This window comes from Myodes glareolus, chromosome 5 (genome assembly GCF_982192425.1).
Source record: "Myodes glareolus chromosome 5, mMyoGla1.1, whole genome shotgun sequence".
Classification (NCBI taxonomy): Eukaryota; Metazoa; Chordata; class Mammalia; order Rodentia; family Cricetidae; genus Myodes; species Myodes glareolus.
Window position 1 is genome coordinate 8,704,538 of NC_142030.1, and position 27,234 is coordinate 8,731,771.

General features: G+C 43.6%; 1 protein-coding gene across 3 annotated transcripts in view; it reads left to right on the forward strand.

The window, feature by feature from the left end:
* The window catches only part of Tgfb2 (transforming growth factor beta 2), an 81,493-nt gene extending 63,648 nt beyond the window's left edge, over positions 1–17,845 (forward strand). For 2 of the 3 annotated variants that reach the window (XM_048439492.3, XM_048439493.3), the window contains 5 exons: positions 8,537–8,669; positions 8,779–8,889; positions 10,712–10,889; positions 11,715–11,868; positions 15,087–17,845. In XM_048439492.3, the coding sequence (XP_048295449.1) occupies positions 8,537–8,669; positions 8,779–8,889; positions 10,712–10,889; positions 11,715–11,868; positions 15,087–15,245 (735 nt within the window). In that variant the 3' untranslated portion in view covers positions 15,246–17,845. The remainder of the gene's footprint in view (positions 1–8,536; positions 8,670–8,778; positions 8,890–10,711; positions 10,890–11,714; positions 11,869–15,086) is intronic. The other variant, XM_048439494.3, reaches the window with a different exon arrangement.
* Positions 17,846–27,234: the final 9,389 nt, after the last annotated feature.

Consider the following 27,234-nt stretch of genomic DNA (forward strand, 5'->3'; position numbering starts at 1 on the left):
CAGACAGACAGATAGCATAGCTCCCATGCTCCTGGGTCATGTGGGAATGTAATACAAATATAGGTTCTTAGGTTCTCATCCTATGAAACTGGAAATACTGAGGCTTGGCTCAAGAGAAAGAGAGACAGACAGACAGAGATAGAGACAGAGATAGAAATTACTGACTCAATGGATGATGAATGTGGCTACTGCCCAAATAAAGTCATTTTCATTAAGAGTGTGCCCCAAACAAGGAATGTAGATGCCCCCCAGATCACATTCACCATGCTCTGTGTCCTATCCATACCCTAGATCACAGATGGACTTGATTGAAGAACTAATCACTAGAGAGACATGGAAAAGGCAGCGTAGCCTGGTATCACAGACCTAAACCACACCTACCCAAGGGGGAGGTAGAGGGAGGAGGCTTGCAAGTTCAAAGTCAGCCTGGCCTCCAAAAGGAATTCAATGCCAGCACAGGCAATCTAGTGAGACCCGGTGTTAAACTTCAAGATAAGAAGAGGGATGGAGACACAGCTCAGTGATCGAGCACTTACCTAACAAGCACAGGCTGGGTCAGTACCCAGGACTGGGGGTGGTGGAGGGGCATCAACAGTGAAGCACCTTGAACTTGACTTTAAGGAAGCTGTTGAAGGAAACTGCTTCCTGTGACTGGGGTTGTCATGTCTTGGGAGAAGAGAGAAAACTTCACATTTTACTAGAGCAAGCAAAATGCAATATTGGAAAACCATCTTCCCTACGCATCCAGGCTCCTCCTCCCAGGCTTTGCCAATGGACAGAGTCCTTCAGGCTTTCCCCGTTTAGCTAGAGGATGAAGAAATTCAGAGCCGTGCTGTCTATTGCACAGGGGTTTTGTTGGACTCAAAACAAACAACTTGGAAATCTTTGTAGCGCTCCCTTGACTGCACAGCCACAAGACAGAGGGACTTTAATTTCCTGAGCCTGCTTGGTGGAAATGTCCAGATAAGGCAGAATCTGGAGAATTTGAAATGTCTAGAGGTGGCAGGTGGCATGTGGCATGTGGCCTTTCTCGTAAAGTCACAAAGAGAGGCCTCTGCACAAAAGGAGAGATGGGAGTGAGCTGGGCTCGGCTGGAGCAGCTGGTCTCGGAAGTGCCTCTCCAGCCTTGAGCTTTACATTCAGAAGGGCGTAGCTTGGTGTCAAGCACATCCAAGAGGTTCATGGTCACAGCCAACAGAGTGCACACTTAAATCAGTATTCATTAATAATATTGGAGACCCTAATCATCTTTGAACACACTTAGACATTAATGACAGTTGGAACACTGGAAACATTATGACTGTCACGGCAAGATGGGCTGGCAGCCGTTAGGCCAGAGCAGGCTTTCTCTATAGCCCTGTTGTAAAGCCTGCTGTCCCTGAGAAGACTGCTTGAATCGACCCCTCAGTTCTCGGGCAGGGTCATTAATGTCCGGATGTGGATAGTAATGTCCAATTCCCACAACCTTCTTGCGATGCTGTGGTATGTCATGGAGAGATGTCACCCTTGGCACAGGGCCAAATTCCCAAGTTGATTTACAAGTCCTGTTCTTTTACGGTGAAGATTTTTCTCTGCTGCAATCTTCAACTATACTTTTACTTTTTTTGCAAGCCCCTAAACTATTCGGTAACAGGGTGACTTTCACCTCCAGTCACTCCCAGCTGGCTGCTCTCCAGGGGTGGAGGGATGAATGAATCCTTTTGTGTAGGGGTTTTGTAACTCAGTGAGGAACTTCAAGCCTTGCCAAAGGTGAGACGTGAGGGTTTTGCACACGTTGCATATAACTCATCCGTATCAGCGATGTAGCAAAGGCAGCACTGTGGGTGGCAGCTAAGCCCGAGACAGAGAAATCCCATCTTCAAGCTCTTAGGAACCCCCTCCCCCCATACGATTCAGTGAGGAACTCTGGTTGGTCAGCTCTTTAAAGCAAAACAAAAATAGGGCCTGCACGATGGCTCAGGATGTAAAGGTGCTCACTGCCAAGCCTAAAGATTTGGGTTTGATCCCTACGACTCTCCACGGTGGAAAGAGAGTCAGGTTTGTGAGGGTTGTCCTCTGACCTTTGGGTGTTTACTGTATCAACCATGAGTGAGCACACACACATCTACTTACACACAAACACACACACACACACACACACACACACACACACACACACACCCAGGATTATAAAAAGGAGAGAAACTTTAAATTATCTTAACTTGAAATGAAGAAATGTGAGCACATGCACCATTAGCATGTTGTGGCTGTTTATTATGAAGTGGAAGGCTGTCTTTATATAGCTATGCTAATTGCTAATCTGTGTTATATTTTTCCATAAATCATATCAGCATTTGTTGTCTTTAATTCTTAACTTTTACTTTCTTTGAAATAGGGAGGTTTCAAGAAACTCACTGAAAACCAAAGAGCAGGATCCTTCTAGATTTTTAGTATAATTTTTGTTTTGTTATTTATTTTATAGTTGCCTCTCTCACACCTAAAATCAGGAAATAATTATTATGATAAAATATATACAAAGAATAAATTCACCTTCTGCCTGTCCCTATTTATTGCTGTGGGCATCATGTTCTCAGTCCTGTGAGGTCAGCAACCACTGACCACGGGCAGCATTTTAACTCCTCCTTTCGTTTTTAGCTGAAGTTATTGTGAGTGTTCCTGCATGAATGCATGTGTGCGCAATGGTGTCCATTGTGAGTGTTCCTGCATGAATGCATGTGTGCGCAATGGTGTCCATTGTGAGTGTTCCTGCATGAATGCATGTGTGCGCAATGGTGTCCATTGTGAGTGTTCCTGCATGAATGCATGTGTGCGCAATGGTGTCCATTGTGAGTGTTCCTGCATGAATGCATGTGTGCGCAATGGTGTCCATTGTGAGTGTGTGCCTGCATGAATGCATGTGTGCGCAATGGTGTCCATTGTGAGTGTTCCTGCATGAATGCATGTGTGCGCAATGGTGTCCATCGTGAGTGTGTGCCTACGTGAATGCATGAGTGTGCAATGGTGCCCATTGTGAGTGTGTGCCTACGTGAATGCATGAGTGTGCAATGGTGCCCATTGTGAGTGTGTGCCTGCGTGAATGCATGAGTGTGCAATGGTGCCCAACTTGAGATCAGAGGACAACTTGGGGGAGTTGGTGTTCCCACTGTGGAGGTCCCTAAGATCAAACTTGGGCTGTCAACCATGGCAGAAAGTGCCTTTACCCACTGAGCTATCTCACCCGCCCAGATTTGGTGATGTTGTTAATCATCCAAAACCAAACCTGCATCCATTTATCCATAATGACTTATTACCCATCCCCCCAGCTGCTGCAACAACTATCCTACTTTCTCTCTGTTTAAATTCTCCTAATCTACCTTCTCATGTGAGTGACATACTGTTCGTTTTGTGTCGGCTTCCTTCTCTGAGTCCAATGTCAAGGTTCACCCATGCGGCAGCAGAGGTCAGAATTCCCTCTCCTTGGCTGCACACAATAGTCCACTGTGTGCATGTATTACATTTCCCTCATCCATACATCATTAATGGGCATTTGGTCTTTCTCCGCCCCTTGGCTCTGTGTACAATGTTGCTGTGGACATTGGTGTGATGATGTGAATGTGAATGACCCTCTCTCCTCACTGCAGGCTCATATAGTTGCAAATTTGATTCCCAGTTATTAGAACATTTAGGAAGGATTAGTAGATGTGGTCTTGTTGGATGAGGTGTGTCACGGGGGCTGGGCTTTGAGGTTTCAAAAGTCCATGCCAGATCCAGTCTCTCACCCACTCTGCTTCCTGCCTGTGCATCAGGATGTAAGCTCTCAACTACAGCTACCGCAGTATGCTACTCACCATGATGGACATGCACTAACCCTCTGCAACTGTAAGCCAACTTCCAGTTAAATGCATTCTTCTATAAGCTGCCCTGGTCATGGTGTCTCTTCACAGCAAAAGAAGAGTAACAAAGACAATTGGTCTGTACATTGTCAGTTTGCATCTGTGCTCTTGACTCTTTGGATTAACAGGTGGGAGTGGGTTTTCTGGATCTCTTCACTCTTTTTTAGGGACTGCCATACTGTTTTCAAAAACACACTTTTTCTTTACAGTAAGTCATCATTCTGACGACCCTCTGGAAGGCTTTGATTTTTCATGGACATACTAACTCCCTTTTCTTTTGGTCTTGTACATTATCCTCTTCTAGCCACTTAATTAACTTGCATAATTGCAATACCAAGTCTGGGTGTCATTAGCCAGTTGGGAAGCATGCACAATGGGCATTTGCTAAGCATGCAATTTACCAGGCAAGGCCAGAAGTGGTTAGGAAGTAAGGTCCTAGAAGAGCCCCAGCATGTTGCAGGTTCTGGCCAGCTGAGGAAGACTCTGAATTGGATGGGCGGCCTTGGTTAACTGGGACATCCACCAAATTACCTCTGCCGTGATAAGTTGTAGAAAGAAACACAGCAACAAATGGCTTTGGATCCAGAAGGAACTAGCAGCTAATCCCATTCGATGCCCTGGTTTATAGACAGCTACAGAAAGACTCGGATAGCAAAGGCTACAATATAATGGGAAGTTAACTGGTCTAGTCCTTTTTGTATGACGTCTGTGTATGTGTGTGTGTGTGTGTGTGTGTGTGTACACGCATGCACGTGCATGTGTGTACATATATGTGGAGACCAGAGATCAATATTGGATGTGCTCTTTTATTGCTTTCTGCCTTTTAATTGATCTTTCCATGAACCTGGAGCTTATCCATTCAGCTAGGCTGACCGACTGGTGGACTTCTCCTGCGTCTAATCTTGAACTGTAGTTACAGATGCACGCCACCATGCCCGACTTTTCATGTGAGCACTGGGGTTCTAAACTCAGATCCCCGTGTTTGCAGGACAGGCACTTTACTGCTGGAACTACCTCCCCAGCACCCTTTGTGAAGGCTCAAAGGGACCAGTGAGCAGAGGCAGCAGATTGACGCCCAGTACATCTTGCCTTGGACTTGACTTAGCATGCTGATAAGTGGGAAGAAGCAGGAAGGGAAGAGCGGCACCTACAGCCTTGAAATGAAGATTCCGTGGTGAGGTGTGGTTAGAAAGTTTTGTAGACAGTTCTGAGAAGGAATCATGAATCCTGTGGAGGAATCCTTTTAAAAAGCGTCATTCGTCCTTGTTAGCCACTCAAATGATTAAAGGTTTGGGAGTCTGCCCCTCTAAACACGGTCTAAAGGAACTCCGTTTATTTAGCTTAGAGAGAGGGAAAACATGCATGGTGAGGGGACTTAGTTACAGTCTTCAGGAGCAGGAGGGCTGTTCACTGAGTGATGAGAAACAGCTGTTTCCTGTCTCTGCTGAGGACGGGAGAAGAGTGGAGTTAAGACTGCAAGTGAGTTTAAGAAGTCGTAGTCCGGAGAGTTCTAGACACAGAAGCAGAAAGAGAAGTGGTCATTTCTCTGTCTCAGAATGATGTGGCCTCCTGTCTTTCATGGCGTTGTTGACATGTGGCCTTTTCATGACTCTTAAATCTATACGAGAAACAATCCAGCAGCCCCTCTCCTGATTTCAAAAGAGGTGAGTTGTCCATTGACTGAGCCCCCCCCCCATTGCTCTGTGGTTGAGGAAGCCCCAACCCTAACTCTTCAGTGGCTTCACAACAGAAAAAGCCAGAGTCCTTTGCTAGCCTGTATCTCCCATGTTGAAGTCAGAATAATATAGGTTTACTCCTATGTAAAGAAAAGAATTCCCATCAATGGCTGGTTAGGTGGCTCAGCAAAGATGTCTGCCCCCAAGCCTGCTGACCTGAGTCCAATCCCTGAGACCCACACAGTGGTAGTGAGAACTAACTCCTGGAAACTGTACCCTGACTACCACACCTACCACAGCACACATGCCTCTCTACATGCTCACACATGTACAGAAATGTAATGAGAATAATAATTTTTCTATCAGTTTGCCCATACGTATTTTTCATCCATTTGATTATCATGATAGTCGTGTCTTTAGTGAGATTGGATATTATGTATATGCATGTGTATGTGTATGTGTGGAGATAGAGTCATGTACATGTATCAAGTATACATAGACATTTGAATATTCATTTAATTTTACATGCAAAATTTATAATCATATAAATTGTTCTATCATAGTATCAACTAATTATATAATATGTAATTTATATGTAATTACTTAAGTTATAAAAATGAGTTTTTGTTCTGGGTATTCCTAAATAGTAATTATATGAAGATGAATACGCTACTAAGAGCATAGAAAATATTCAAGTTACCACATGACCTTACAGAAAACCCTAGTCGGAGAAAAATCCACAGCCAGTGGACAAATTCAGGGTGTGCTCTGAACCATTGGTCTGGAAGGGAAGTGGACGAAGTCGCACTTCCACTATTATTTCTATCATTCTTACCCCATCTCGGGCACATCGCGCCATTTATCCTAAGTTCGCTAAGCTGTGTCTTAGTCGCCCAAGACAGGTCTTACGCCTAGAGGACTCACAGTCTTTAATGTTCCATGTCAGCCTTGGCTAGGTGTGCGTGCATTCTGCCTGCATCAAGGTTTAGTACAATCTTCTTCAAAGATTTTTACTTTGATTATTGAATTCTTTCTACCCTATGGAAAATGTCTTGACCCCATGGTCCCACTGGGATTGTCATTACAAAGTGGGAAAATGGCTTGGGGTGGGGCGGCCTTTGAATCCTCCCTCATTTCCCTTTGCTTCATCTACTTTACAGGGATCTTTGGAGGATGAAGTTAAACCAAAAAGTGTGCATTAAGTCCAGAGTCTATCGTACCCAGCTCTCCAATCATATTCATTGGTTTTCTTTAACAAGTAAAAAACACTTCTTGCCTGTTACAGGATCATGGTCACCCCTATATTCTTCCATTTAGTGGGTTTTGTCCACGGAGGCAGGGCTGACTGAAGTTCATGAGGACACCTGAGCATGTAAATGAATGAATGTTTTTTTTTCTTTCCTTCCCTTCCTTTTTTTCTATTTTTCTCCCCTTTTTTTCTCCATCTTTCCTCTCTCTTTGTCCTTCTTTCCTTTGCCCTCTCCTTTATTACTTAGTTTTTATTTCCTCTTGTACCATTCTTTCTTTTCCCCCATCCCTCTCTCCCTTTCTTTCTTCCTTTCTCCTTCCCTCTCTCTTCATCCTCCCCTCTCATTTTTTCCTCCCTCCCTCCCTCCCTCCTTCTATCCCTTACCCCCTCTCTTTCTTCCTTCTCTAGTCTGGAGATCTAATCAGGGACTGGTGGATGCTAGGCAAGCACTCTTCCACTGAGCTACAACCCCAACTCTTACTTCTTCCTTCTCCATAGTACTTGGTCAATCCAGGGGTGAATCTGCTCTAACCCCAAATATCCCAGGAAGCACTCGTTGCCACATTTTCTCAAGCAAACTGTAAAGACATGTGTGTGTGTGTGTGTGTGTGTGTGTGTATGTGTGTTGGAGGATGCATTAACAACTAGTTAGAAAGTAGCATGTTTTGATTTTGCAGGTAACCAGGGAACAAATATGTCTACTAGATATCTAGAGAGTCATTTAGTAGCAGTTGAATCAGTGGAGAGTGACTCTTTGAAATGTTGTCCAGTTGATGGCATGACTCCATGATCTGGAGGGACCAAATCCCTATGTAAGAAAAACCCTCAAAATTAGACTGAGAATCAGGAATATCTGTATGAAACAGTGTGGCTTGAGCCCATAAGTACTGCTGAAAGGCAAGCCACGGGCTGGACATAGGAGTCACCAAAGCTCCAGGAGATTTAGGGTCACAGTTTAATTCATAAAACATGATCGTTTTAAAACAGACTTGTAGAAGTCTGTACCTCAGAGGTGCACTTCCCGGTGAAACCCCAGAGTGACCTGTCACAGCCCCTTCTCTATCTTCCTGAAGTCTTGGTGCCCGGGCAGATTTTTTTCCAGACTCTTAATGGCACACTGCAATGGAGTGCCCCTGCCCAGAGTCCTTCCTTGATGTTAGGATGCAGATTTCATCATAAATCACAAATCACGCTCAGAGTCAAAATCCCAGCCAGAGGTTTACCTCAAAAGCAGGGCACATATTTTAATGCCAGCAGATTTAGGAAAGGGGGGCAAGCCCTTTCTCCCTCTATTTATAATCCGAGGACTTGCAAGGGAGGGTGTGGGCTTTCTGAACTGTGCCCTCATCTTCCAGATCCCCAAATTAAAGAAATAAGGAGACAGAGCAACAAAGCCACAAGCTTCATACATTAAAAAAGAAAAAAGTTATGGTGGATTCTTACAGAGTTTCTGTCAACAAAGTAAAATCAGAATGGCTGTCATTTTTCTTTCGACACCGGCCTTTATGGTAGCTATCATTTTTATCAGAACACACAGCAGATTTCCTAGCAATACTTTTTCCAGAAAATGGCCCGGTGTTGCCTTCTCACACACGGAACCTCGTTGCCGGGATGACATTGCATGAATACAGACTTGGAGCTAAGTGTCAATAATGACTTGGAAGAGTGTGGTCGGTTTGGGTTTGGTCAGGCAGCCAGCATCCAGCTGAGCGATTTCTCCTGCTTTTTCCCCTCTCCAGATCCTCAAATCCAAAGACTTAACGTCTCCAACCCAGCGCTACATTGACAGCAAGGTTGTGAAAACGAGAGCCGAGGGCGAGTGGCTCTCCTTCGACGTGACCGACGCCGTGCACGAGTGGCTTCACCACAAAGGTTGCAAAGCCCCTCCTTTGTGTCCCCTAGATGCGGCCCCAGCAGCCTGTGAGCTGACTCCAGACACAGACACACGTACAAATGATTTCCTTACCTTACTGTTTTCCAGACAGGAACCTGGGATTTAAGATCAGTTTACACTGCCCCTGCTGTACCTTTGTACCATCTAATAATTACATTATCCCGAATAAAAGTGAAGAGCTCGAAGCGAGATTTGAAGGTAACTGAAGCTTTATCCTTACTGGGAAAATCTCTTCTGAGGGCTGAAGTCAGTTTGCATGTGAAAACGGCATTGCTGGTGAAGGGTGGGCACCTTCATGTCTCTGGGCGGCAGGAGAGAGAAGGAAGTGCGCCTCCAGGGAGGGCTCAGTGATTAAGAGCAGGTCCTGCCCTTGCCAAGGATCTGAGTTCGATTCCCAGAACCTGCACCAGGGAACTCCCAATGCTTCTAACTCCTGCTTCAGGGGAAGCTGGAGACCCCTCTTGGCCTCCAAGGGCACCTGCACTCGAGTGCACACACAAATAAACATTACTGAAAAATAAAATAAAGGCATTTTCTTCTAAATGGAAAGGATTGGAAGAATGGAGTCGACTCCAGACTTTCACTGCTTCACGCCTAGTGATGAAGCTGGCTCTGTAACCCTGTGAACGGCTGCTCTGCTCACTGTTCCTTTCCTCCTCAGCTAAGCAAATCAGCTTCCTGTCTACTGAGATTATTGAAGTAGATGACAAGGACTCAAGGAAATACATTTTTAACTTTCTTTTTATTTATTCTGTGTGTCTTCCATTCATCTCCCTGTCCCTTTGTAGCTACCCTCCACTCCTATACCCCTTCAAAATAGAACAAAATTTAAGAGAAAAAAGGAGGAAAACATTAAAAATTTCATTATGGAAGCTGAGGAAATCCATTCCTAACCCACTAAGCAAAGTTTCAAGCACCAACAAATGCATTTCACCAAAGAAAAGAATGGTCTTGCATCTCAGTTTCTGTAACTCACCTTCCAGGTGTTGGGACACACCACCTTTTTCTAGCCTGCACCCACTGTATGCAACTCTACCAGGTTTCTGTAGCCGCTAACAAATGGCAAGGAAGGAGGCTCTCCTTTCCCCTGCTCACCTTTGAGCTGAATTCATCAACACACAGAGTAAATAAAGATGCCAAGGGTTCAAGTCACTTGTCTTAAGGGACAGCGAACTGTTGGGAGAGGAGGTGAAAGGGACGTCCATGCCGCACACTGTGTGGCATCTGCCAGCCTTCCCTCATCACCTCACCTGGGACCTCAATCCACTTTTAGAAATCCTCAGTGGCCCTTGGACATGGAAAAACACTCCCTGAAGGTGAAGAGATTTATTTTGGTCTCCAACCTAGCCACGATTCTCTTGAGTGGAGATTAAATGCTTAAACTGGCAGCCTCTGGTGCATGCTTTGGGGAGCTCAGGTTTCTAAATCTCAGATGGAATCAGAAAAGTGTTGAGGATGCCATAAAATGAATGAAAAAGGTCTTTCTGTACCGTTTCCCCAAATAGCATTAGGGAAGGGTGGCTTCTGTTTCTGTGAACCCAGTTCACGGCCGTTTCGCTGCAGCTCAGGTTCTGCTCATTAGGAAGGCCTTTGGGGTTGATGGTCTCAGGAAGAGAGCGAACCAGCAGGCGACAAGGCGTGCTCTATGGCTGTGTGTTCTGTTGCCGAGAGCTTGAACACAGCCCACACTGAAGATGGACTAAAATAAACTGCCTAGATTGCCCTTGGACCATAGGTCAAAGACTTCTTCTGTAGTGACTTTTCCCAGTAACAGCCCTGCCTTCAAGCCAGAACTGCCTTGGACAAGAGGCCCATTTAGATGTGTTCATTGTCACTTGTGGGAGGCCCATTGTGCCCTGGCTGTGTCTGTGGGGAATGATGATAGCCAGGCGAGGCAGCCGCGGTGTTCGTCGCTGCCGTTCGTGACCGTAGACATGGGGAACTAGATTATATAAATATTGCTGCTTATATTTGATAAAGGTAAAGCTAAATGTTTATTACCCAAATGCGTTTTTTCAAGGTATTGATGGCACCTCCATATATACCAGTGGTGATCAGAAAACTATAAAGTCCACTAGGAAAAAAAACAGTGGGAAGACCCCACATCTCCTGCTAATGTTGTTGCCCTCCTACAGACTGGAGTCACAACAGTCCAACCGGCGGAAGAAGCGTGCTCTGGATGCCGCCTATTGCTTTAGGTAAAGAAATGAAAATCAAAGCGAATGTTCACATCTGCTAACCGTTGCACTGTCTTTCCTTCCCTTCCATATATTGACCTGGATTGAAGTCATTGCTCAAGGACAGGTACAGACAGTAAAGGTTTTTATCTCAGAACGACTTCCTCCCCACGGCTTTCGAAAACGATTTTATTTTATTTTATTTTTTATTAAAGCATTATGATACATCACTTTGTCCTTCCAACTCCTCTCTCTTATCCCATTTACCCCATGCATTCTGGCATGTCAATTGGTGTTGGATCAGGGGCAGGATCCTCCTTACAAGGTGCTTACCACCTCGTAGGTCACAGATGGAGGAGGCTATTTTGGTCGACAGAGCCAGCGATTATGGCAACAAGACTCCACAGTTCTTGAACTCTGATTCATTTCTTGATCTAGCAACAGGTGGTAAAGCATAGGATAGAGTCTCAAAGGGGAATGCCTCTGGGGGCTCTCTGAAAATATCTGTTATATTTTTTTTCATTGCGTGCACACAGCAGCAGTAGAAGCTGGCTGGCAGCTGCTCACCAGGAAAGACTCTGCCCCTTGCAACTGTCTTCTTGCTGACTCTTAGTTCACTGAAGATGAATGTTGATTTTCCAGGTCACAGACAAGAAGGTCAGGGTATAGAATACATACAGGGAAATAGTTCAGGGACTCACTGTGGCATCTCACTGTTGGCATTGTGTGAAATGGCAAGAGAGCCAGCAAGACCAGTCTCATGGTGTTTGCTGTGAGTGGAATGAGTGAATGGGTGAGATGCATGCGTAACCAACTCCAAATCCCCACTGCTTCTTCTTTGAACAGAAATGTGCAGGATAATTGCTGCCTTCGCCCTCTTTACATTGATTTCAAGCGGGATCTTGGGTGGAAATGGATCCATGAGCCCAAAGGGTACAATGCCAACTTCTGTGCCGGGGCATGCCCATATCTATGGAGTTCAGACACTCAGCATACCAAGGTAAGTGTCTGAATCGTTTGTCTCTCCTACTCTTGCCTCAGTTCGTAATAATAACAATAGTAACAATGCCAACCTCAATAGTTGTTGTGAAATATAACCTATATATTTAAGATGAATATCTCTAAAACTTCATTGTTAGTGGTTGTTTTTTTTTTTTTTTTTTTTGATACAGGATCTCATTGTGTAGCCTTAGCTGTCCTGAAACTTCCTATGTAGATCAGGCTGGCCTTGAATTTTTTACAATCCTGCTTCTATCTCCAAGTGTTGAAATTACAGGTATACAATGCCACATATGTCTCTCTAAATCTTTATGATTAGAACCCAAAGTGAACACAGAGCTAAATATGTTATCAAGTTTTTTCAATGAGGGCAGTGGGCTAACTCATCAAGAGGACCCAAGAATGCATGGCATGTATCCCAGCCCAGATGAGCATAAACCTTTTCTACCTTCTGATATAGTCATCCATGGACTTCCTCTCTGTGGCTAGTAGTATAGGATTTTAGAGATGGGAAGGACTTCAAACATGGTCTTGTTCAAAGAGAATTTTTCTAAAAACAAAAGTTTGTTTTAGAATGTGTGAGTACCTTGCCCAAGATGAAAGAGAAACCAGTGACAGCCCAGAGCTTGGATTACAGCCCTGTTTGTTTTATAACCTGGTCCCCATTGCTCCATCTTTCTGAGCTTAATTCCTCAAATGTGGCAGCAAGTAGAGGTTTCTGTTCTGCTCTTTATGCTTCTGTAAATCTCCTTATTAAAGAGGATTAGAAACATTGCCTTCACTGCAGGGTAGGAAAATGAATCTGCTGCCAGAGAGATCGCATTTGGCTGAATTTGGGAGCTGGAGCTGGGAGGTTATCAATTATTTTAGACAATCTCTGTTATTAAAAATGGCTCTTTCCTGCTTATGAAAAATTAAGTATTAGTGGAATATGAGGTCTATTTGCTGGTATATGCCTGCCTGGACTAGAATTGAAATGGACAAACATGGCTTCCCCTCCTCCAGTCGTCTTCCCAGTGCCTCTGTAGGCTTGGCACTCAGGGCTGACCACGTGCTTGGCCATGTGAGGGAAGCTGGCTCATGCCTGTCCCTTTGTCTGAGCTCTCTGGCCAGCCTTCTTCATCTGGACTGTAGCAGCAGTAGCTGTAACGCGGGCAGGGCCCGGTTGCCAAGTCGAAACGTAATTCTCCTCCCTGATACACAGAGGGAGTGTGTGAAGGCTGAGGCCAGGCTTGTTTTCCAAGGAGAAGGAAGACTAACTGTCGTGGTCACAAATATGTGGTTTGGACAGTTCCCCAAGAAGCCAGGGGTAGCCTAATAAAGTAGCCAGTGTTGCTGCGCTCAACAGGTCTCTTGTCCTCAGCTGAAAACATCCCAGGGAATCTCGAGGAAAAGGTCACTTGTTTGACTAACACATTAATGGCATCCTTGGAAATGTCTCTGTCATCACTGGGTAACCTACAGGCTTTCATCAGTAAGAGTCACACACCCCTGTGAGGGAGGCTGGGATGAAACTGCAGAGCTATGAGCAACACTTTCTCTTCTATTGTGGGACTTGGTATTTAGTCCTTGAACTTCTTCGTCCCCATCCAACATGAGGAATGTTAACGGGGGTCAGTTAGTAGTGCTGCTGTAAGCAAAATAGATGAAAGCGAACGATTGGAACCAGAGATTAGCTAGTTGGGTGGGGGGTAGTGCATGCCTGTGATTCCAGAACTCAAGTGAGGCAGGAGGATTGTGAGTTTAAGACCAACCTCGGCTATGTGGTGAGTTCAAGGCCAGCCTGGTCTATAATATAGTGTGGGCTACCAAGGAAGATTTTGTATCCGAGTAAAACAAAAACACAGAATCCACGAGGCTTCCATGTTTCTTTTTCCTCTATTCTTTACATCACCAATTATAGGTCATGGTCAGTAAAGGGATTTTGTAAAAATGAAAATGACATTTAATCGGCCCGGAAACATTTAACAGGGAGATATCCTGCCTAGGCAGGCATCCTTTTTACACCTGCAGGTAGATTACAGTTCTTACAAGAATGTCAATGGAATATTTTATTCCTCTATTGTCATTCTGTCTCCTGGCATATGAGTTGCACACTGTCCAGACAAGGCTTCCTAGAGGTACAGGGCAAACAAAGTGACCAGAGTCCCTAAGGCCAAGGAGCTCTTAAAATGTGTGGAGATGTGAAATGGGTATTCATGAAACCTTGGTTCCAAATTTATATAGAAACAAGACCAAATAGAAGGAGGCCTGGGGCCTTTGTGTAGCAAAAGCCAGTAAATTTATGGGGAAAAAAATTAAGACAATCTGCTAACTGAACAATTTGGTGTAATCTGGCTTTTTATGGAATCATTTGTTTAATATGTGCAAAAAGAACACAAGGCAACTTGTGGGAAAAGTCTAAATTTATCATTGCTAAGGACACAAGCCAATCTGACCATAATTTAGAGTAAGAAAAACAATAATTAAGATGGCCTAATCAACGGCTCTGAGCTGGGGAGATGACTCAGTGTGTAAGATGCTGTAAGTATGGAGAACCGAGTTTATATTTCCATCAGCCACATAAAAGCTGGATGTGGTGATGGACTCATAACCTCAGAGCTGAGAGGGACAGAGACAGGAGGATCCCTGGAGCTTGATGACCAAGCCAACCTACAATCTGCAACCAAGCCAAATCAACAGTCTGTAGGTTCAATGAGAGACCCAGTCTAAGATCGATAGATAGACATAGATAGATGATAGATAGATGATAGATAGATAGATAGATAGATAGATAGATAGATAGATAGACATAGATAGATGATAGATAGATAGACATAGATAGATAGATAGATAGATAGATAGATAGATAGAGACAGATATGTAGATAGATAGATAGATAGAGACAGATATGTAGATAGATAGATAGATAGATAGATAGATAGATAGATAGATAGATAGAGACAGATATGTAGATAGATAGATAGATAGAGACAGATATGTAGATAGATAGATAGATAGATAGATAGATAGATAGATAGATAGATAGATAGATAGATAATGAAGTGGAGAGAGACTGAGGAGGACACCCATCATCAACCCCTGGCCCTTGCTTGCAGCTGCACACACACACACACACACACACACACACACACACACACACACACACACGTATAAAATGTAAAAACAAATGAAACTCATCACTTGCTTTTGTATGTGCCCCTGTCTTGTGTCTCTCAGGTCCTCAGTTTGTACAATACCATAAATCCCGAAGCTTCTGCTTCCCCTTGCTGTGTGTCCCAAGATCTGGAGCCACTGACCATCCTCTACTATATTGGCAACACACCCAAGATCGAACAACTTTCCAACATGATCGTCAAGTCTTGTAAGTGCAGCTAAGATCCTCAGAAAAGCCACGACACGAAAATCACGGTGACAATGACACATAACAACCACAATGACGATGATGATGTCTGTGACGCAAGGGAGTTTGGATTCATCAGTGTTTTTTTTTTAAAAAAAAAGTTGGAGAAAAAGCGGTACTCATTCAAACATTTTGCAAGCTTGTGTTCTGTTTGTTAAAACTGGCATCTGAGATTACAGCAACAACAAAAAACCATGGAAGGCTTTAGTCTGCGCTTCACCTACTTCGTGAGAGACACAAAAAGAAAACATCTTTTTTTAAAAGGAAAAAATAAACACTGGAAGAATTTGTTAGTATTAATTATGTGAAAGAAAAACAAAACAAAACAGGAAAATCCGTTTAGTGGAGTTGTACGTATTGTTTCCACCCCACACTTCACCCCAAGCTTCTCCTGGTTCCTCTGTATTGCTCTGCATTGGGCACTTCCTTGTCCCTTCCTCTGAGCTAACAGTGGGTTATTTATTGTGTTACTATATAATGAACTTTTCATTACCCTTGGAAAACAAACAGGTGTATAAAGTGGAGACCAAATGCTTTGCCACAAACTCATGGACGGCTTAAAGAATTTGAACTCAAACCAGCTGGAAACACAGGAAGTCACGCCGGGATGGGACCCCGTGAGTCCTTCTATGACCGGGCAAGTCTGCAAACGTATAGACGCCCCCAGAACACGTGCTGTGTGCCAACTGCTATGGAAGCTTCACGGGTGGCCATACACTGAGAAGGCCTGTTAACAAAAAGACTTGAAGTCAGTGGGAATCTGGAAGATTTTTTTTTCCCTTTTCATTGTAAATGGTTCTTTGCCAGTTTAAGCAAGCCAGTGAAATGTTGACCCGTTTTGACGTGTATTGTCAGACTTTGGACCGTGAAGTGGCTGTTGAGCTCCGATACAGGTTTTTTCCTTTGTCTTGGTATATGTAATCACACTGATACTATTAAAATAGATGGGTCTAGAAGCCAGCATAATTGAAAACACATCTGCAGATCTGTTTTGCAAACTATTAAATCAAAACATTAACTACTTTATATGTAATATGTAGATCCTTACCATATTTTTGATATTCTGTAATAATGATTGTGATTTAGATTGAACTTAAATTTGAACTTTTTTTTTAAATGATCATTCAGATTGTATGTTTGTTTCCTTTAGCTGGCCAGTACTTTCGAATAAAACCCCTAGATTTTGGCTCGCAGTACAAATTCATTGTTTTAAATATTATCTTCTCTGCTTGGCTTTTATGTATTGTCCATTTAATGGTATAAGATACCTGGGTCCATTTTTTCCCTTTTCTTCTCTTTCCCAAAAGACATAAAACAAAAGCAAACAAAGAGAACTAAAAAGATATGTTTAAGTTCTATATTTCCCCTCCATCTTTTCTGGGTCATGACTAACTAGGTAGACTGGAGGATGAAGTTCCTCCTGGGAAGACAAGGTGTGTGAGCACAGATGTCGTTTTAGAGAGGGTTTAAGAATCTGAACTCAGAATCTCGGTGACTGGGCTAGGAAAAAAATTCTGTAGCTTCCTTTAATTCATATATTTGTGGAATCTTATTACGGTTAAAAAGCAGACAGCTGAAAAGCAAAGACACCCCTTTCTTTAATCAGCCTTTGGTTTCAGGGGAAAAATTGAAAGATGCCCATTTTGAGTTTTCCAAAGGGGGAAATGTCCAGATCACATTCATCATTTCATTAACTTCCCTGAAGTTCAGGTTTGGAAAGAAATTAGTTGAAGGCTGAAAAAGCACAAACGAATTTCTTCCTTTTACCTGAGTGAGAATGGTCTACAGCTGCGGTGGGCTGTGGTGTGAGGAGCCAGGTTGTCCTCTCTTTCAGAGCCAGGACCTGACACTGGGCTTTGCAGGGCATCCTCTTTACGTATTTAGCTTCAAAATACAAATTAGTTCACAAAACAATGGATTATTTATGGTCTTACCCAAAGGGCAACTCAGTGAGGTGTGAATACAAAGAGAAGTTCTTTGATATGACATACTTTGGGGAGGAGCTTTCCTCCATATTCATTAAGATGAAGAACGGGATTCGCAAGCCGGAAGACAGACAAGAGCAAGCGCTGGTGAACGACCGGTGTGTCGGGTGTAGCGCAAGCCCAGCTTTGTCTGTGTGCGCTCATTTTCCTTCCCCCTCCACTTTTCTGTTATTTCTATGTAAATCCCTCTTGGTTCTGAAGATATCTTCCCCTCAGATAAAATGATGTTTTATTCTGTATGGGTTTGTCTCTCCTTCTTGAATGCACTGACTGCTTTTTTTTTTTAAGATTTCTTGAATCTTACTTTCATTTTTTTTAAAAGTCTGTGGGGTCTACAGGTCTTTATTTCCCATTAGTGAATATTGCCATGGGAAGGGTGGTAGGAGGGGGAGGGGTGTGTTAGCATATGGGAGGGGCAGCAGGTTGTAAGTGTTAAGCAACAGTACAATTTTACGGCTGGCGTGGTTTTTAAAGAATGGACTTTAAGAATAGCTGTTCTGTGTTTTGATGACCAACTATGCTGTATTTTAACACAATGTATGTCTGGTTTTTGTGGTGCTCCTAGTGGTAAATAAATTATTTCAGTTGTATGTTGCTGTGTTCTTCCTGTCAAAGCATCGTGTTTGAGACCAGAAGACGCATGTGGTATCACGAGATGACTGGTCCCCGGGAAAAGCTGTGCTTCAAGCTGTCTTCTGCGCTTTTATCTCTCAGCTGTTCACTTCAGAAATACCACGCTACAGCTTCAGAGCCGGCATAGCTATCAAAGGCCGAAGAAAGGCTTTACTGTCTTTTTATTTTCTCATTTATTACTGTTTGGTGATTGTTTGGGATTTAGTTTCCACCCAGCTTGACTGTCTACCAGAAAGAAAAAAAAAAGCAGAGATATTTGGGCCATGATTAGGCTTTCTGGTTCTATGTTCTGCCAATCCCAAGGCCAAAAGAACTGGTCTAGACAGGATCCCCTGTCGCCCCATAACTTGGATAGTTACTGAGCCGGCCAGATATAACAAAAGCCATGTGCACTTTGGGGTCGTTGCTTGGGAGCAGTTACGTCTGTCCCAGTTTTACCCATAGCGCTGTGCGCACACACACACACACACACACACACACACACACACACACACAGTGCTGTTCCCTCAGATCTCCTCAGATTTTACCTATGGGACCCCACTTCTCAAGTGAGTTGCCAGCCTCTTAATAAATAGAACTAAGAGGAAAGTAATTGAGACTCGGTCTGCTCTTCTCAGTTTGTCTAAGGCAAGAACTTAGTGCCTGCCGTGTGGTCCACATGTCAGAAGCAAGCCATCAGTTTGAACGTGGAAGCAGATTAGAGAATGGGTCCCTTCTCTGCCATCTTGTCACTTGTTTCTGCCATCACATCTTGTTTGATCTTAAGTGGAGGACCCATTCCTCTCTGACCTGAGTCCAGGGTTCTGTGTAGAGTGAGCTAACCAAAATCTGTCACCCATCCCAGTTGATACCACAATTAATTGGTGGGGAATAATGAAACTGTAGTATACAGGCCAGGCAACGACAAAAATCCACCTAGCAGCCCCCAAAGCGTTAGAAATTTTCCCGTTCACTCCTGTTACTATCTGAATCTTTTCTTCCTTCTTTATTTTCCTTCTTTTTTTTTTCTATTTTTATGAGACAGAATTTCTCTGTGTAACAACCCTAGTTGTCCTAGAACTAGCTTTGTAGGCAGGCTGCTCTTGAACTCACAGAAGCCCTCCCAAGTGCTGGGATTAAATGTGTGTACCACCACCTGGTTCCTTCATTTCTTCTTTCTAGTGGCAGTGCTGGGACCCAAATTTAGGGCATCCTGTCCACTAGCTAAATGCAGTAGGGCATCCTGAACACACTAGCTAAATGCAGTAGGGAATCCTGTACACTAGCTAAATGTAGCATGGCTGAGTCAGCCTCCAGTTGTTTATTTACCTTCTGGTGAAGAGGAGAACACCTGATTTGCATGTCTGCCTACTTGTTGGGAATAGCTACGAGGGGAAATCCTGAGCTCTGTTCCGGCTCATTGCTGAGCATCCATTTTGGTAGTCTTACACCTGTTCTGCACTGGGGGCATGGCGGTCCTTGCCATCATGAACTCCTCTTCATTTCCAGACTGTAGCTTGGGACCACACATCTCCATCATGGTGGTCGATGTGTAAAACTCTCCAGACCCGTATCTCTCAAATGGATCAAGCTATCAGTCAACCCTGAGGGCATTTCTTAGCTCTGTAGACTAACCTTTCGGTGGCACGACAAGTCCAGAACTATTGAAAGGTAGGTAGTTGAATGACCGTCACCGCAAGGCAATAATAATGGCAGTGTGTCGTCAGACCCTGTCTGCTCTCTGCTGATTTGCTCTCACACTTAACCTTTCATGTAGTTGTATTTTTAAAAATTTATTTGAATTTTAGTTATGTGGTGTGTGTGTTTGTGTGTGTGTGTGTGTGTGTGTGTGTGTGTGTGTGTGTGTGTGAGCACATGTGAGTGAAATGTGTACAGAAGCCCAAAGAGGGTGTTGTGCCTCCTGGAGCTGTAGTCCCAAGGGAATTCAGGTCCTCTACAAGGGTGGTATGCTTTTCTAAGCACTGAGCACGCTCTCTAGCCCCTAACAATATTTTATCTAGCACCGCGTCATGGGAGAGTAAGTGGGGGCTCATGGTGGGTTGATCACTTCCTCACAGCCAAGTAGTTGGCAAGTGGGGGGGGTCTAGAACTCTATCACCAATACACGAGTCACGTGTGGGTACTGGGAAGTTAAAAATAGTCAATCTGACTTGAGACAGGTTACAGGTATAAGATACCCACTAGAATTTTAAAGACTTAGGTAGGAACATGTGCAAAATTTAAGATGTCTCAATATAATCATTTTTATCCTTTTTGCATATCTAGACATTCTTGGGTATGCATGAATTTAAATAAAGCATTAGTTAAAATTAATTTCACCTGGTTTTCTTTAAAATTATTTTATATAATTACTAAAATACATACATGTATGTATTGTATGTATTTTAAGTTGAGATCTATTCTATAAGACAATTCTGGTGTAGGTTTTTGTTTCTCTTTTCTCCATTGTTTCTGGTTTGTGAAATGGGTCCCAGGGTGGCTCAGCCCCCTGGTGTTGGGCTTACAGGTGTGTACCACTCCCCCAAGCACTGCTGTAGAATTTGAAAGCAGCTCCGTCTGGAAGCAAAGGCTAAGCTACTGCCATAAACTGTATTATCTGCCTTTGTTTTTGTAATTAATGTGTGATTGAACAATGTTAGGACCTACCCTGTGGAAGGACAGCTTTGGTCAGTCACACTTTAGGGGTCAGCCTAACAGCATGTCCTCAGTGACAAAGGTCAGAAGGAAATTATGGGCCTTTCCTAAGCCTCAGTGTCCAAGTCCCTGGGCCATTGGTACTTGTCCATTTGCAATGGAATGGGCAGCTCAGCCTTTTTCTGGGCACACTGAGCTATTGAGCCAAATTCTTCTACCCATACAGGCTACATTGATGTTCCAATGGCGATGTTTCTTACCTTCCTCAAGGGCAAAACTAAAACCTGAATACGTACTGTGCTTGCTGAAGTTACCGGTCAGGAGACAAGGTCAGTTTTCCATGAACGACGATAAGAAGCAAGGTTGTACCTGTTGGGCTGTCAAAGGGCAGAGTCAGGTTTCCTGTTCCTGGGGTACTTACCCCAAACCCAGCATATATCACTTGTGAATTAAAGCTAGAAATTACAAGGTGCACACAGACATGAAAAGCCAGGACATGTAGCCTGCAAGACTGTCCTGGAAAACTCATCATTAGCAACTAGTTCCTTTGATTCTATCAAAGATTGTGACTGGACTTCTAGCAAAATTCGGACTTCATATTTTCTTTCCTTATCTCCAAAACTACCGTCTCTGTTCTCCATTGCTTCCCTTGGCTCTGCAGTCTCATCCTATGATGAAGGAAAATAAGACCCCGAGTTTACTAACATTCCAGGTCAAAGGCAACAGAGGAAACATTATTTTCACATCTCCTTTGAAACTGAATATTATTAAATTAGAGTAATTAATATAAATATTATATGATGGTAGCTATTTATCATCTATCTGTCCTGTACTATCTATGTACATTTATTTTCAATCATTTGTGTAAACATCTATCACTTAGCTCTATCATTTAATTATCATCATGCCCTATATATTATCATATCTTCTGTCTTTTATATATCATAATTATTTATCTATCATCTGTCTACCATCTCTTTCTCATCCATCAAATTTATCTATTATATCTGTCTGTCTATTTATCATCTACCTCTTACCTATCTAACTTTACGTGAGACTGCAAAGAAAAGGTTTCCGGTGAACTTATTTTTAAAAGATTTTAGGCTTCTCCCCGAGTGAGCCTTTATTTCCCTGAAATGGTTTTTTTTTTTTTTTAAATTTCAGCAAGTAATGGCTGTTTGGAGAAGAGTTGAGTGTGTTCCTGTAACTGGGTAGAAACCTAATAAAAGGAACAGAATGTACCAAGGGACACTCTGTGTTGTGTGATCACAAGTAGAGAAATGGTCCACCCGAAGAGAGCAGACATAATTACACAGGGAAAAAGCCAGTGGTAAAGAAAAAGGCCCAATATGATGTTCCAGGCTTTCTCCCTCGGAGAAGGATTGTCTCTGTTGCAGATGCCATCTCAACTGAAGAACATAGATATATACCACTTGCTTAACATCCCCAAACCCAGCCAGCCGTGGTGACAGGGACCCTCTTCATAGGCCCAGTCGTCCATTTGGAACCATATAGGAGCTCCTCCAAATCAGGATGCTGGGAGCAAACAAGCTAAGCAGTTGTGCAATCCAAGGCTGTCCTAAAGGCAGTGTGAAGTCATGCAGCCTGGCTCCATCTCAAGTATGGGTGGAACACGTATTTCTTCATTCGAAACAAATTAAACAGTACAGAAAGCTGAACAGAACTTTCAACCAAATGGCAGTGCTGGATCAAGTATCCCACTGCCATGTGTGTGTCTTCCCCTTGCTCATGGTCTGGTATTTCAAGGAACCTTGGGTTACATTCAGATTTCTACAGAGAGGACCCAGACAAAGAAGCTGATTGGGAAGCTTTGAGGAGCCTTCAGGAGGCCCAACAACCTTTGGAATTTACTTTCTTCTTGAAGATCTAACAGCCTACTATGAATATTTGAAGCAGTGAAGATTTCTTTATTACTATAGAAAGCATGAAGATACATACACACACTTATGTATATATGTATGTGTATAATTATAAGTATGTATTAATCTACTATATGCGTCCATATATGTATGCATATATATATATATATATATCAACACACACATATATGTGTATATGTTTAAAGTCCTAAAGGGTGCAGCATAAGAAATAATTATAACCCAAGGATTTAAAAATTGATACCAACTTGTTCACTCCCCTTTGGAAACCTACACTAATGAGACAAAGGAAGACCTCAAGGCAGGATGGGTAGAAGGGCAGAAGAGATGAAGGGAGGTGGACAAGAGAGGGAGGAGAAATACTGGATATCTACCATGTGGCCAGCATCTTTAACGAGAACTACAGTACCTGTGTAGAATGTGGTGCCACATGCCTGTAACCTCAGCATTCAGTTGGGTGACACAGATTAGATCACTATAGGTTCAAGACCAGACTGGGGCACATAGTGAGTTCCAAGCCAGTCTCAACTGATCATTGAGCCACTGTCTCAAATATCAAGCAGGCAAAAACCAGAACAGAGTATAGAAAGACAAACAACAAATGGGTCAAGGAGGCGTACGTTCAAACAGGAGAACCAGGTAGGGGCCCCGCTGTACCACTGTTGTCAGGGGAAGTCTGGAAAAGGACTGCTTGCGGAAATGCCATGTGTGACTCCTGCCCTGCCTCTGCCATGCTGTCCTGGGTCTCCGGGATGTCACATATCCTTCCTAGGAGTCTCGGGGTAGTAAGCATGGCCGCTCTGTGCTGCTGACTCTGGACACCTGCTTCTTTAACATAGGTTCCCTTCCCTATGTTTGTTGGGGCTGGAGGGATGGTTCAGTAGTTAGAGCACTGGCTGCTCTTCCACAGGAGCCAGGGAAGGCTCCCAGGGCCTACACAGTGGCTCCCAGCCATCTGTAACTCCAGTTCCTGGGTTCTGACACCGTCTTCCAGCCCCCAGGGGCACTACAAGCATGTGGTGCACATACATACACGCAGACACCTATGCACATAAAAATAAGCAAATTAAATATATTAAAACCTCTTAGTTAAAATGGAGAGAAGCATAGGTGGGGCTGTGTATCTCCTTGGAACTGACTTCTCAAGAGGCTTTTTCAGCAAAGAAAAGCATTGAGTGAGGCCACCAGCGAAGTCCTTCGCAGTTGCTTTGGTTTTTCTGACTCTTAGGTTGCCCTTCTGTGTCTTTCTCTGATTGTAACAATGAGCAGGAAACATTTCCCCCATTGGTTCCCTTGCAAAAAATAGAATTACTGGGTATATCCCAAGATGCCGAGGAAGTCGGGACTGCCTCTCACTTACCCCATGGGAAAGACCTTGTTCCCTGCGGTGGTTAATTTTAATTATTAGTATGATTGGATTCAGACTCACCTAGGGAATGAGTAAGGCACACCTCATGGGCATATCACTGAGGGGCTTTCGAGGGGGATTGCCCTTGGGAAAAGATATCTGATGTAGGGGCACTGTCCCATACATTATGACCCAGCTGGAGAGAAAAAGGAACAAAGAAGAATGTCCTACACTAGGCACATGAGTGTTCTCACTCCTTCTCCCCGCTCACATTGGTCCCCTTTTCTTCCCTCCCTTTCCTGCCTCTCCCCTCTCTCCCTCCCTCTCCTTCCTGACCACCATAAGGTAAGGTGTGAAAGGTTCTGCTCTGCCTTGCCCCTCCCTGCAGTACCAGATGCCTCTAAACCTGTGAGTCAGGATGATTCCCCCCTTCAAACCCTTTCTCTGGGGTGTTTGGCCACAGCAACAGAGAAACTAGCTGGCTAGGCCCTTCTCCTTAGCTAAGAGCATCCAGTTGTCTCCAACCCTCTTTCCATGCTCACTTGGGAAGCTTCACTTGATTTTCAGGGTGAACACATTTTTCCCGTATCAGATTGGGCATGCAGCGGGGAGAGGAGATGCCTTCCTGATCTCTGGGTCAGAAACACCGCTCACTCATGGGAGACATGCCCATGTGACTTCACTTGCACCTCTTCTATTCCTGTGTCTGATACAGGTGACACCATCTGGTCCTGAGGCTTATAGCATAAAAAAAGGAGGTTGTAAAGGAAAGTGCAGGTGTTTGTAGCATCTAGAAGATGGGGAAGACACATTTTTGAAGTTGCAGGAAAGCCCATAGACCATGATTTGAAAGTTGGCCTTTGTGTCGATCTTACCCTGCTTGCTCATCTTCCATGGCATTGGTAGTTCCTCTCATTACATATGGAATGGGCTTGAGACATTAGTGGAAGCAACACTCCTTGATTCCTAGGGTTAAGCCATGAAAGATGACAATATAGTTTTCACCTGCTTCTCTTGTATTCAAGGAACTGAACGCTGTGCTCTAGGAAACCCAAGCCCTGTGAAGAAACCACCTTTCGTGACTCCAGGCAGTATCCCTCAGTTGATGTCCAAGAGAACAATTACATCAAAGCCAGAATCAGTAGATGGGGAACGGATGGATGGGGAGAGCTTTACATGGCCTACACCACAGCCGTCCCCTTCCTGGAACTACTCAAAGGACTTGAGATGAAAACGGCCATTCTTAGACCAGCCAAGGTCAAGATCTGCAAAGAGGAATAGCGATGAAAAGCCATGGTTATGGTGGGTGGTTTTGCCTTTACAATTTTTGTTGCTGTGTGTTAGGATCAAAGAGAAACTTGTGACACTTGGCTCTCTTCTCAATCAAACCCATGCGGGTCTTTGGGATTGGACTCAGGTTGTCAGGTTTGGTGACAGGTGCCTCCACCCACTGAGCCATCCTCCAGGCCTGTCGCTGTTTGTATTCTGAGGTTCTATGGACTAGAACGGCAGGGCATACCATTCACCCCTGTCTATATAACCCAGAGATGCCGAGGAGAGTGATTAGTTATTTACAGAGACTTTCAAGGAATAATATTCTGCATTTTTTTTTTAAAAAAAAATGGGTTTTACAAACCTCCTAATGGCCAGATAGTTCTACTGACAATAAGTAAATATCAGAGTCAATTAGACCACACCATTAACCCATCTACCAAAAACATATACTGCTATGGAAAGGGGCAAAATCCTCACTGTCTACCACTGGGTAACGTTCCCAGGCCAGAACTCAAGGTAATTGGTAGTCCTGGGGATATCTTTGGAATGGCAGCTTCTTGGGTCTGACCTAGTGCTGTTGAGATAATAAAACAGAAAGAATTTTCAATAAAGATATATAAATATATACATATATGTATGTACATGTATACATTTATATATCTTTATTGAAAATTCTTTCTGTTTTCCCAACTTACATGTAAATATGCATATATATATATATATATATATATATATATATATATATATATCAAATCCAATGCAGTCCCATGCCACAAAACACATTCACAAAATGGGACCATTTCAATGAGAGGTGGTTTTCACAGCTACTAGTCTTTGAAAGACTCTCAGAGGTCTCAAGGTGAAGACAGATACCCATAATGCCTCCTGGTAGCAGGCTTATGTTCATTTGTTCAAGAACTCCAGTCATCTTGGCTTCATGTTTTTTTGTTTTGTTTTGTTTTCTTATTTTTTTTAACTTTTAATTTATTCTGTGTATTTCACATCATGCATCCTGATCCCGATCATCTCCATGCCCACCCTCTGCCCTTGTGATCCTCCTGAAACACAACATAATTTGAAAGTATAGTCAACAAAACATACACAATATCTTGGCGTGGAAGCTGCCGTGTGGCCCAGTGAATCACATGGGATAGTCTTTAGTCCATACATCTTTACTTATAAGTGTTCTTTGGGATGGATGGTTGGTCTGGCTCCTTGGCTTCGAGTTTTAAGTAGGAGATTCTTGTATGTCTGTCTAGTTCTCCAAATGCAATTTGCCGATCTAAGAAGGACATCCTTTGCCTCCATTCCATTGCATGGCGGGAGCCTGGCCCGATCTCTTGGGAAAATGTCAACTATCAATCACAAGATATTTAGAAGCTCACAGACCGTTATTTTCCCAAAAAGATGTACCCTAGGATGAAAGCAGTTTCTTCACATGATGGCGCCTGCAAGAGACGGGAATGGAAGTTTGAGAAGCGGGGACATCTGTGCTTTATCATCTCAACTAGACATTTCCTGTGGGCCTTCGCTTCCTATGGGAATTTTCATGCTGGTTTCTCTTGAAGAGAGACCTTTCTTCCCCGGGGGCAGTTATTAATTGCCCCTCCCCAGCTGATGGAAAATTCTGGTCTTGTGATCAGTTAACTCAATCTCATGGTAGAAACCACTTAACTTGGCTAATTTTACCTCCAAAACTGAACAGAAACTTGTATTGGCTTCAGGTCCCTGGATAATATTTTGAGTTTTTTGTAACGGCATGTTGATGTTTTGACCGTATACCTTGGATGAGGATTGTTCCTGTAGAACAAAGAAAGTTATCTGGATTTATGACATATGAAATAATCTTCGTTCTACCTTGCTGTTTGTTCCAAACATGTCCTCCTCTCGGTGACTAGCTGGTGTCTAGCTGGTGTCTAGCTGGTGTCTAGCTGGTGACTAGCTGGTGTCTAGCTGGTGTCTAGCTGGTGTCTAGCTGGTGTCTAGCTGGTGTCTAGCTGGTGTCTAGCTGGTGTCTAGCTGGTGTCTAGCTGGTGTCTAGCTGGTGTCTAGCTGGTGTCTAGCTGGTGTCTAGCTGGTGTCTAGCTGGTGTCTAGCTGGTGTCTAGCTGGTGTCTAGCTGGTGTCTAGCTGTCTGATGAGGACAGCGGTAGAGAAAGAGAGCAAAGGACTGATCTGTCCGAAGAGCCCTG